The 13,310-nt window shown below is 41.1% G+C and overlaps 1 protein-coding gene across 1 annotated transcript in view; it reads right to left on the bottom strand.

The window, feature by feature from the left end:
- Positions 1–3,312: 3,312 nt before the first annotated feature.
- Positions 3,313–13,310, bottom strand: part of TSPEAR (thrombospondin type laminin G domain and EAR repeats) — a 208,808-nt gene continuing 198,810 nt past the window's right edge. The window contains exons 11-12 of the mRNA XM_082259971.1: positions 6,581–6,682; positions 3,313–3,780 (exon numbers count right to left, since the gene is read on the bottom strand). Of these exons, the coding sequence (XP_082116097.1) occupies positions 3,627–3,780; positions 6,581–6,682 (256 nt within the window). The 3' untranslated portion in view covers positions 3,313–3,626. The remainder of the gene's footprint in view (positions 3,781–6,580; positions 6,683–13,310) is intronic.

Consider the following 13,310-nt stretch of genomic DNA (forward strand, 5'->3'; position numbering starts at 1 on the left):
TATTAATGTTGTCAGGTTTATTAGAGAAGGGGGTGTGCTTTAATGGTTACCTTAATTAGATATTGATCATCACTGTATTCATTTTAATTCATTATTCTACAACCTTCAACTAGAGAGAGAGAAAATTAGTTTATCCAAAGCACAATAAATTAAAGTATTTATCAGGCTGGTGAGCAAGCATGATATAGGACACCAGCATACTTTTTTTAAATAAATAGATTAACATGCAGCTTGAACAGAATGCTGCCCTTGTATGCACACTTATATAGCACCATTGGGTATTAGGCCATTCAAATAATTATCCAGCAGCATGGTTGGAAGCTGACACGTGGCCTATAGTAAAAGAACAGAAAACCCAGTGTAGTAAAACCCAGGGAAGTATTATTATTCAGAAAAAAATATATAAAATTATCAAACATTTAATCTGAGTCACTATAATTATGCCATAAAGTGAACCTGTGTCCAGACTAAGCATACTAAAGTATTTACATATTCTGAAGTAAAAGCATATTAAAACATGCACCCTCATTCACCTCTGTATCTATAAACATAGGGAAGATATTTGCTTTTCAAGTTCACTGAAATCGTAGCTATTTTTCTGTTAGCCCCTATTCACACCTGAGCATTTTGTAGCTCAAAGCTCCAAAACAGTCCACTAGGGATGCACCGATACCAGTTTTTTAAGACTTTTTTTTATGTACTCGCCAATGCCAACTACTGTTTTGCCCTTGGATGCATCCCTGGTTCACACCAGTGTGGTTTTGAAATCGCATTACTTCAGCGCGATTTTAAAGCCAAAGATCAGTCCCATATGGACCTCCAAATTGCGGCTTGCAACTTCATTTACCAGAAGTCAATGCAAGTCGCAATGATATCGCTAAAGAGTAAAGTTGCAATGATTTGAATGGTTCTATTGCCAACAATGGGGTGCAACTGTCATTGATTTTGAACTGTCAAATCGTTAGTATCAGAGCATTTGCATGAGTACTCATGCAAATGCTTAGTATCTGCACCAATATTGATACCACTATCAGTGCAAGGTTATGGTCTACAATCAAAGTTCCATTCTTTTAAATTGTTTCTGTTCATATATAGGTGTTCAGGTGCCTGTAGCTTAACACTTGAAGCTCAAAAAGGTACATGAGCTACTTTTGAAGAAGAATAGGGAGTTTTTTGCCCCCCTGACTAAGCGCATGAAAAAACACATGCTGCACATGTTTTTCAGGCCAGTCTATGGTCATAATACTAGTCAATGGAGTCAATCCAGCCCCAAGGCAGCCCCTTACTGAAACCTCATGCTTAGAAACATGCATAAAAAAAGCCCCAAAGTTGTCAACATAAGCTACACTCAAGTGTAAATATGGGCTTAGAACAGATTGCCAACCTTCTAAAGTAAACTACCAGAAGGTGTTTCTAAGTTGTTAGAAACCAATTGAAATCCAGCTTTAGAGTCTGTTCTTCTTTCAGGATTTTGAGAAATAATAACTTTGCATTAAAAGTGGCTAGAGAGGTCAGGGTGGCTTGTTGTATAGTTATTTTACTATTTGTTACAGTGAGGGAAAAAAGTATTTTATCCCCTGCTGATTTTGTACATGTGCCCACTGGCAAAGAAATGATCAGTCTATAATTTTAATGGTAGGTTTATTTTAACAGTGAGAAACAGAATAACAACAAAAATATCCAGAAAAACCCATTTCAAAAAAGTTATAAATTAATTTGCATTTTAATGAGTGAAATAAGTATTTGATACCCTATTAATCAGCAAGATTTCTGGTTCCCAGGTGTCTTCTATACTGCAATGGAGCTGAGATTAGGAGCATTCTCTTAAGGGGAATGTTCCAAATGTCAGCTTGTTACCTGTACAAAAGACACCGGTCCATAGAAGCAATCAATCAATCAATCAATCAATCAGATTCTAATCTCTCCACCATTGCCAAGACCAAAGAGCTGTCCAAGGATGTCAGGGACAAGATTGTAGACCTACACAAGGCTGGAATGGGCTACAAGACCATCGCCACACAGCTTGTTGAGAGGGTGATAACAGTTGGTGTGATTGTTTGCAAATGGTAGAAACACAAAATACCTGTCACTCCCCCCCGGTCTGGGACTCCGTGCAAGATCTCACCTAGTGGAGTTTCAATGATCATGAGAACGGTGAGGAATCAGCCCAGAACTACATGGGAGAATTTTTTTCAATGATCTCAATGCAGCTGGGACCATAGTCACCAAGAAAACAATTGGTAACACAATATGTCATGAAGGACTGAAATCCTGGAGCACCCGCAAGGCCCCCCTGCTCAAGAACGCACATGTACAGGCCCGTCTGCAGTTTGCTAATGAACACCTGAATGATTCAGAGGAGAGCTGGGTGAAAGTGTTATGGTCAGATAAGACCAAATACGAGCTCTTTGGCATCAACTCAACTCGCCATGTTTGGAGGAGGAGGAATGATGCCTATGACCCCAAGAACACTATCCCCACCTCCAAACATGGAAGTGGAAACATTATGCTTTGAGGGTGTTTTTCTGCTAAGGGGACAGGAAATTTTCACAGCATCAAAGGGATGATGGATGGGGCCATATACTGTAAAATCTTGGATGAGAACCTCCTTCCCTTAGCCAGGGCATTGAATAAGGGCCACGATAAGCATGACAATGACCCGAAACACATAGCCAAGGCAACAAAGGAGTGGCTCAAGAAGAAGCACATTAAGGTCCTGGAGTGGCCTAGCCAGTCTCTAGACCTTAATCCCATAGAAAATATGTGGAGGGAGCTGAAGGTTCGAGTTACCAAACGCCAGCCTCAAAATCCTAATGACTTGGATGAGGATCTGCAAAGAGGAGTGGGACAAAATCCCTCCTGAGATGTATGCAAACCTAGTGGCAAACTACAAGAAATGTCTGATCTCTGTGATTACCAACAAGGGTTTTGCCACCAAGTACGAAGTTATGTTTTGTGAAGGGGTCAAATACTTATTTCACTCATTAAAATGCAAATCAATTAATAACTTTTTTTAAAATGCATTTTTCTGGAAATTTTTGTTGTTATTCTGTCTCTTTTTGTTAAAAAAAAAAAAACTATCATTAAAATTATAGACTGATCATTTCTTTGTCAGTGGGCAAACTTACAAAATCAGAAGGGGGTCAAATACTTTTTCCCTCACTGTAAGAATATGTAAATAGTTGAATGTCAAAAGTCTGGGCACAGGTGCACTTTAAGAGCTAACAAACATACACATATAACTTTTATAACTGATTCTGACTGTGTAATGATGGAGTCTGGCTGAGATGATTTTTGCCAACACATCATGGGTAAAAAAGGTTCAACTCAAATGAAGGCAATAACTTACTGCTGTTTGACAAATTTGAAATTTCACTTCCAACCATTAATAGTTAATGAAGAGTTAAAATATGTGTTGATCTTATAGCAGACATGCTGTCCTTAGCCATGGTTTCATCTCAAACCACCCATGCTACATCTTAGTACAGTGTAAAGTCTCTGTGGTACATATAGACCTCATTTATTGCATTGATCAAAGCTCTACACCTCTTCATCTTAATCAAGTAAAAATTATCTTTGCGCTTTTGAATGGATTGTTTTCCTAATGAATCACGTGCTTCAGATACTCAGAGAGTCTTCAGTTTTAACACCCTTGAAGTAGGTTCCTTAGCACTGGAATACATGATATAAGAGCCATTACTGGTTTTAAATGCTTCCCAGTCCCGACAGCCGTACGTTGGTAAGTAATGCACAGCTACAAAACCTTCATAGCCCTGCCACCTGAAAGAAAGATGCAAAAATTAATAAGTAAGTCATCATAATTCTATTGGTCTACAATGTTTATTGTGGTTTTGTTCATTTGAGCGAATATTTGATATCTTCAGACTTAAAGCGGTATTAAAGAAAATGTAAAGCCAACATTTCATACCCATGATTTTCTACATTTATGTGCTAATGCTTTGTCACATTATGCTCTCGCCTACTGGTTGAGTTATGATGTGATTTTATATTGTCATTGAGGGCTGTTTAATTAATTTGTTTTATTTATAATCATTTTAACTAGATGTATGACTTTTAAGATTATTTTAGATATCTTCTGATTGAGTTGTTTAGTTTAATGCAAATTAGGAGATGTTGCACTCTTCGAGTGCCATTTCTATCTTACTAGTGTTGCTTACGTCCGACCACCACGCCTCTGAAGACGTCATTGGATGACGAAACGCTTATGGCAGGGACATAATGTTGGACGGAAGTACGCTGTTAGCCGAGGCCTTGATTTTATGCTGTATACACGCTTTTTTATCCTCCTATATGTAAGTGCATATGCTTTCAATAAATTACTAGTTTCTCTGGACATAGTGCACTATTGTAGTCTCTTTGTCATCCTGAGGTGATTTTGTTACCGATTGAAGGTAAGACAGTCTTCTCTGATATCACTGCATTTCCATTGATTGAGATGGATATCTTCTAGCCATCATTGGAACAACATATACCCTTACGACATACGCTGGTGTTGACCTCTCTATCATTTGAGGGTCAACACTATCTGGTAAGCAGTTTACCTCATATTTTCGTGGTGTTTGGCAACACATTTCCATTTCATTCACTGGTGTGTGGAGAAAACCTTTTTGTTTACCCTTGATATGGACTTTTTATATGGACTATGATCATTATTGTGCTCTAAATAACTCACATTGGTGCTGCTCTTTTTTCTGTATATACCCCTGATATGTGCCTGCTGTGCCATGTACTTGTATGAAAACGTATCCTGCTCTCTTTTTATTGCTTCCGTTGTGTTCAACCCCTGGTGTACCTGCCATTCCCTCTGCTTTTCTATTAAAAACTGACCACACTAATCATGAGAGCACAGCCTGGTGCTCTTAGGTTTAATACCAGTTTAATGCAGTAACTGGAAAGTTAACTAAAACTCAACTCCAGCAATTGGAAAAAAAATCTACTCTTGAAGTGGGGCCCCCACGCATTAAAAGGGTTCAATTTTCCCTAGGTCTAGGGAGGAGATGAAGAGGCAGTATTATGGCGCTTTTCCACTGCATGGAACCGTACCGGTTTGGCACGCTTTTGTGCTTTTCCACTGCCGGTACTGCATGGTATATGGCGGAACGGTTCGGTACGGTACGGTATAGGTTTGCTTTTCCACTGCATGGAACCGAACGGTACGGTACGGCTCTGAAAAAACAGTACCTACTCGATTGTGGTTCCAACAGGTACCAAACTGGTACCATATCCCACAATCCTTTGCATGCAGTCACTAATAGCCACTGATTGGTCAGAGAATCCCACCCACCCCGTTGTTATCCCACCCACTTAACTTTAGTACTACTTTAGTGGAAAAGCAAACCTATACCGTACCGTACCGAACCGTTCCGACACTATACCATGCGGTACCAGCAGTGGAAAAGCAAACCGGGCCAAGCAGGGCCGAGTAGAGCCGAGCCAGTACGAGCTGGTACTTGCAGTGGAAAAGTGCCATTACTTACCATACATGCCACTCCAGCCACCTTCGTCACCATAGTCTTCTCCCCAAAGCTCCAGTCTATGGGTGATCACTTGGCGTTATCACATACAATGAAGCAAAGTGCCTCCAGCCACAGTCACTGCAGTTATTTGCTGGCTCTACGAACAGCAAATTTAATTGCATTGTACGGGCTCAGCAGCTGTGCACACAGCTGTCAATCCCAGCCAGAAGAACCAGTAGATTCTTGCGGTTGGGATTTACAGCATGACTGAACAGCCTAATGGGCCATACACACTATAAGATTTTCTGAAGACTTTTTCCTTTAGACTTACGAAAACAATATAATATGAGGTCAGACCTAAACACTTTCAATTTGTATGCAATCTGGCAGGCCCTTGCACTACATAGAAAAGGTAAATCGGAAGGAAATCTAACCACAAAAGTTGGATAGTGTGCATCCATTTTTACTCTTTCCTGTGAGGACCGGAAGTTCAGGGAAGCAACACTAAAGCTGGAGCTAACAGCATTGAGAGTCTTAACTTCAAAGTGTCGGGGTAGGAATTTTAACATTGTGTTTACTATAGAATGCTTTCTTTATTGTGCTCAATATGTTAAGCTACAAATTGCAGAGGGCTTTATAATACTTTAAGGCTCAATTCACTAAGCTATAGCAATTTACCAAAACAATTTATTTTTATCGGTGTGTGCCAATGAGAACTGAAAATAGAAATCATGTGGCTGAAATAATGGCTGTTATAGCAAATAAGACATACATTATAGCTGAGTAATTGGAGCCTTTTGTGTAACAGGAACGGTGCACGGACAGGCTGGCATCACTCCGTACATTACTTCATAGCATTCAGAGAGCCGAGTTTGGGAGGAATGTAAAATCAAAATTTTCAATACATCAAATTAACATAGTTGGCTTGCAGCCCTGCCTCAGACTAAGCTCCTGCATTTTTTACTTGTTAGTGAAAGTCTTTTATATTCATTTGTGAATTTTCCTGAGACCTCTGTATTATAAAACATTGTGGATGTCAGGATTTGTGATTCTTTATAGTGTTTATCTGCGGTTTTATAGGTGTAATTAGGTAGAAGTCTCACCTGTAAATAACACTGTTTACGGAAAATGAATTGCCATCGTAAGAATTTGCCACAACCAGAAAGTAATCTTCTCCAACTGTAAAGAATTCCCAATCAACAGCACTGGAAAAAGAAACAACATTTAAGGCTTTGATTAACCACTTGCTTACTGGGCACTTATACCCCCTTCCTGGCCAGGCCGATTTTTAGCTTTCAGCGCTATCGCACTTTGAATGACGATTGTGCAGTCATGCAACACTGTACTCCTATGAAAATGTTATCATTTTTTTTATACACATAGAGCTTTCTTTTGGTGGTATTTAATCCCCACTGGGTTTTTTATTTTTTGGTAAACAAAAAATATGGAACATTTTGAAAAAAACAACTTTTTTTTTAGTTTCTGTTATAAAATTTTACAAATAAGTAATTTTTCTCCTTCATAATGTATGCTGATGAGGTTGTACTGATGGGCACTGATAGGCTGCACTGATAGGCCTCACTAATGGGCACTGATAGGCTGCACTGGAGGGCACTGATGAGGTGGCACTGATGGGCACTGATGAGGTGACACTGGTAGGCGCTGATGAGGTGGCACTGATCGGCGGCACTAATGGACACTGATAGGCTGCACTGATAGGTACTGATAGGCTGCACTGATGAGGTGGCACTGGTGGACACTGATGAGGTGACACTAATAGGCACTGATATGCAAAACTGATGGGTATTGATAGGTGGCTCTGGAGGGCACTGATAGGGAGCACTGATGGACACTGATAGGCAGCACTGATGATCACCGATAGGCAGCCCTGATGAGGAGGGACTGATATGCAGTACTGATGGGCAACACTGATGGGCAGCACTGATGGGCACTGGTTACCACTAATGGGGCTTCACTAATGATCAGTGCCATAGGTATGCACAGCCTATTGCATTAGGGTGTGCACCCCAAACCTCAAACACATATGTGTGTGTGTGTGTGCATGTGTATATATACTGACGGTATCAGTATATCAGTGAACGGTGTCAGTAGGGTAGAGATTGGTGTCAGTAGGGCAGTGAACAGTGTCAGTAGTTTTAATTTTTAATTATTTTTACAGTTTTATATTTTAAATAATTTTTTCTTACAATTTTTTTAGGAGCCTCGTTAGGGGACTTTGGTGAAATATCAAGGGTCAAAACAGGGGAATCTACACCACATGGGGTGATTAGAGTGATCAGGCATGCCCTTTGATCAGTACCCTGATTATCTGTGTACATGTCCCCTGTCAGGATTGCCAGTTACTGACTCTCCTTGCGCTGTGACTGCACGTGCGGAAAGGAGAGCCGATAACCGGCAACTCTGCTTACAATGTGATCAGCTGTGATTGGACATAGCTGAATAAAGGGCCGCTTTGATTAGCCCTTTACCCCACAGCCGATCACAGAGCACACCAGATGCGCACCCATCCATGGACGCCCTCCTGAATTAGAGCCACGTTGTAGCTGTCTTTCGGCTCTTGCGCGGTAAGGAAGTGGTTTAAAATACTCATAATACTGATATAAGTGCAAATTCGAAAATAATGTCACGTGATTTGTTGCTATGGACAACATCTTTAATGACTTTCTTGTTAGCCACAAGACTAAATATGCTTTAAATCTGCAGTTATACAGACACTAATTGTATCTGTCTTATGTTACCAACCAATCCAGGCTTTATATAAGGTAATTCACTTGTCTGACAGTAACAGATGCTGCATTGTTCAGCACATCCCGGTGCAGTCTTTGATGAGTTGATTAATCAGTGTACAACTGCACAGTCCCTTGTATACAAGGCTAAATTATATTGTTTTAGAGCTCTGGGAGACAGCAGAGAGGCTGCCTGCCACCAGGCTCCAGAAGACGTCTATCACAGAGAAGAATGATCAAATTTTATTGTCACAGCCACATAGAAATCCTCCCCATAAAGATGTTACATGCCTGAGGACAACAAATGAGTAGATTCGTGCCGCATAAAAGATTGTTTTTCACCTTAGAAATCCCCGTAGATAATGGATTACCCACCCAGGATACCTCATTCACATTACAATTCTTAGCAATAGAGGAGCAAACTGAAATCCTCAGCTTACGGATGAGCAATACCTATATCAAAGCAGCTATTTCATAATCTCCGATAAAAGGTGTTTCTAATGACCAGCTTAGAAATAGTCAGGAAGGTGGAAGAGAGCCTCCGGGATTGTGAGGATCCCATTGCAAAAAAAAAGCAGGCTTAGATAGGTTGAGAGCCCAATAATTCAAGGTATAAACATTCCACTTTCAAAGGAAATTCCTAATAACAAAAAGCCTTACAAAGATATAGAGCAGTAGTAGTAGGGAGGAGCCGGGTGACGTCACTTCCTATCTACGGCCTAGATCGGAAGTTCGGTGTTTGACACGCTGTTTGATACAGGGACCCCTCGGTCCTATTTGGGAAAACTACACCTGCATTTGTGCCCTACTCTGTAAGTGATCTATGTTTTTTTAATAAATTATTATTCTATATACTACACTATGGAGATATTCATTTGTTTTTTCATGAGCTGATCACTACTTGCCATGGAGTTATCCCTCCAATAGGATTGCCTTATATGGAAACGCATTATTACTTCCAACTACTGTAAGCTGATTACCATTTACCACGGAGTGAATCCCATGATTAGGATTTCCTCATATGAAAACCCCTTCATTTAACCACTTGTCGACCGCCCGCCGCATATATACTGCGGCAGGCTGGCTCGGCAGCACAAATCGATGTATGGGTACGTCAGTTCGTGGTAGTGGCGCTGGGGTGCAAGCGTGCGCCGCACTCCCGCCCCCACTAGGCAGCGGGGATGCCGATGCACGGGACTGGCGGCCGCGATTGCCGCTGGGCACCCGAGATTGCTCCCAACTGAGAGAGAAGGATGGTCTGCTGTTGTAAACACAGCTGACCGTTGTTCTCTCTAAAATGATCACAGAGCGCCTGTGATCCTTCTATATAGGATCACAGGTCTCTATGTTCATTTCACAAGTCCCTCCCCTCACAGTTAGAAAACACCCCCTAGGCTCACAATTAACCATTTGATCACCCCTAGGTTAACCCCTTCCCTGCCAGTGTCATTATTAAAGTAACAGTGCATATTTTTAGCACTGATTACTGTAGTAATGTCACTGGTCCCTCCAAAAGTGTCAACAATGTCAGTTAGGGGTCTGATCTGTCTGCTGCAATGTCACAGTCCCACAAAAAAATCGCAGATCACCGTCATTACTAGTAAAAAATACATAAATAAAAATGACAAATCTTTCCCCTAGTTTGTAGACACGATACATTTTGTACCAAAAATATGTAGCAGAATACAAATTGGTCTAATGGGGAATGTTATATAGCAGAATGTGAAAAAATAAATATATTTTTTTTTTCAGAATTGTCGTGCTTTTTTTTGTTTTTAGCGCAAAAAATAAAAATCCCACAGGGGATCAAATGCCACCAAAAGAAAGCTCTATTTGTGGGGGGAAAAAAGAGATCAATATTTCTGTACGGCCGTGCAATTTTCCGTTAAAATAAGGCAGTGCCGATTCACAAAAAATGGCCTGGTCATTAAGGGGGCAAATCCTTTCGGTTCAGGAGTGGTTAAGGTGAGCGGCCATTGCACTTGATGGTGGATAGTGGTTGCTGGGATTCTACACTGGTGACACCCTTGTCATTGGACATAATTGCTCACGTTTTTTAATGGATTTTTACTTCTCTTTTTGCACCATTTTGATTTGCAACATTTATGGATTTTTTTGAATATATATTTTTTATATATCTGTGACTTGTTTAGTGATTTGTTTTTTCACTTCTGCTGAATTACATGTGGGATTAATTCATCACTGTGCTCATTTTGCATGATATGCAAAATATATATATCATATTATGTTCACATTGATTTGAATATTTTATGCATTTCTTACATTTCACATTGGTTTTCATTTTTATGCTATAGCATCGATCTTTTACTTTACTATTTATCATACAAATGTAGCACCCTCCTAGATAGGTGCTAGGTTAAAAGTATTGTTATGCTCCATCTGCTTATCAGGGGGGCCTGATCTGTTAGTTATGCCTGTTATATGTGTCCAGGTGTGAGTCACTTGGTTTGAGTGAGTGTCCCCACTGTATCCAATAGGGGAGCATGTTATCCAATAGGGGAGCATGTTGGACAGTGGAGGAAACCTGGCCAGTGGCAAACAGGCTTTTGTGGCAGTCCCAGTGGGAGGGCACCACTGCAGTGCATCCTGGGATTGACCATAAAAGCCAAGGGCACATGTAACAGGGCATCTTTGGTGGGAAGCAGAGTCCCAGGAGGAGGGTGAGGCTGTCTCTCCTCCTGCTGTCTGAGGAAGGTGGTCACAGGCAGTCGGCCTGGTGAGCCAGGTGTGGAGCTGAGCCTGAAGAATCCTGGAAAGCTGACGGTGTTGCTGCTGGCAGAGTCATCTGGGAAAAACAGTGTCCATGAGTACCAGGGGGCTTGTCAAGGGGTCTGCCCAGGTAGGGGGACCACTCCAGAGAAGTCAGAGGATAGAAGGTCAGCTCACACAGTTAGCAAGAGTAAAGGGGGTGCCAAGTATAACCCTGAAGAGTAAGGGTAAAGGGGGTGCCAAGCGGGGCCCTGAAGAGTAATTCACTATACAGTTCGCTTATCAAGTACTTCACAATAGTGGAAAGGTGAAGCAGCGGCCTTGCCGCACTCAACATAGCTAGAAGTCCTCAAGTTGTGCATAGCTCATCCAGTTGGAGTATCCCACTCATCCCTTCTCCCATCCCAAGTTCTAAAATAAAAACATCAAAAACCAAATCCCCTGGACTGTTTCCTGACTGAGCTAAACACTTAAAGTACTAAGAATCAATAAGTTGTTGCTATGTGTAACCCAGGGGAATCCGCTTCAAGCAGCTCCCAAGGGAGTAGTGCTACACAAAGATATACTGTATATAATCACCAGCCATTTAGATTCATGTGCGCAATTACGATATATAGATTTTCCACTTTTTCTTGGAAAAAATACCAGCCTCATGGTCTCTTTCCTATTAATACATTGGTAACAAGTCCCAATTTTATCGGCCAGATGGTAACCCTAGTGATATATGATGTCATTTGTACATCCTACTATAGAAACCCTGCCTTAGGCTGGAATGTCCCAAGTTATAATTACTGTTGTTTGCAGCTAGCTTTATTTATATGTTTTCCATGTTCGTTGGATTTCTCCGAAGCTCAGGACATTGAATATTTTTGCCTGCTGCTGTTGATTTGCCTTGAGTAGTTAATATGACAAACAACGCTGTATTAAGCTATAAATATTTATCTGCCTTGGTCACTCACTGACTTTGCATTCACACCTCGTTGTTTAGAGATGCGGGCAGATTTGCCGTGATTCTACCTATGATTTCAAAGCGCCGAGGTGTGAATGACGAATCACAGAATGCACATTTGAGATGCCGTTCATTTGAATGGCACCTAAAATCACGGTGCGTTTCTGTCGCAATTGTCACGTGATAATTCACGCAACCCACATCGCATGAAGCATGTCGCCCAAAAGTAGCCCCTGAACTTTTTTTGGGCGGCTTGCTTCACGCGATGCAGGTTACCTACGATTGCAGCGCAATTTATTGTCCAACAATCGCGGGAGAACTACACCGCAACTTAGGTGCCATTCAAATGAATGCATCTCAAAAGTGCGTTCTGCGATTTGTCATTCACACCTTGGCGCTTTAAAAATCACAGGCAGAATCGCAGCAAATATGCCCGTGATTCAGAACACCGAAGTGTGAATGCAGCCTAAGGCTCCGTTCACACCAGGGCGATTTGAATTGCGGACGGAACTGCCATGATTCTGCCTGCAATTCCAAATCGTGGCAAATCATGGGACGCAGGTGCAATGCCATTGCTTCTTAATTGCATCCCAATCATGCTGCAATTTTGCTGTGATTGTTGCACACGAAATCATGCTGCAAACACTGCAAATCGCAACGAGCGACGCTTGTCGCTCAAAAAGGAGCAGGAGCTTCTTTTAAGCATCAGATTTGCAGCAATTTATCGTGTGACAATCGTGGCAAAGATGCAGCAAGATTGGGGTGCTACAAAGAAGTTATGGCATCACACATGCTCTCTGCGATTTTCCACGATTTGTAATTGCGGGCAGAATCGCGGCAATTCCACCCACGATTCAAATTTCCCAGGTGTGAACTGAGCCTAAGACTTCTTTTACACATGCGGACCATTAGTTTCATCAGTTCAGTCACGTTTTTTCAAAGAAAAAAACGGATGAAGTTTAAATCAGTTTTCATCAGTTTTTTATCATTGTCATCAGTTTTCACCTGTTTTTCCTCAGTTTTTTTACATCTGCCAGCTAGAGTCCTTAACCGCCTGAGTCCCGGAGCCAATTTCTTTTATGCAAAAACGGACCATTTGTCTGTTTACATTGGTTTTTAGGGCTTTGATCAGTTCCAAACAACGGATGTTGATGGAATCGGATGTACATGGATGCCCATCCATTTACACCCGTTTTTCTATAGAGATGCATTGATGTCTGTTTTTCATCCATCATTTTGCCAAAAATGTTGCTGAGTTTTTGCCTCAATTTGTGTTTTTTATGCTTTTTTTTCCGCAAATTTGTTGTTGGGAAGATTAAAAAGTGCAAATTGGGGAAAAAACTAAGTAAAACCCACTACATGCTTTTCTGCAGTTTTTCCATTGAAGTCTATTGAACCAAAAGTGAG

Source organism: Pelophylax lessonae (genome assembly GCF_965119305.1).
Source record: "Pelophylax lessonae genome assembly, chromosome: 6".
In the NCBI taxonomy this organism is placed as follows: domain Eukaryota; kingdom Metazoa; phylum Chordata; class Amphibia; order Anura; family Ranidae; genus Pelophylax; species Pelophylax lessonae.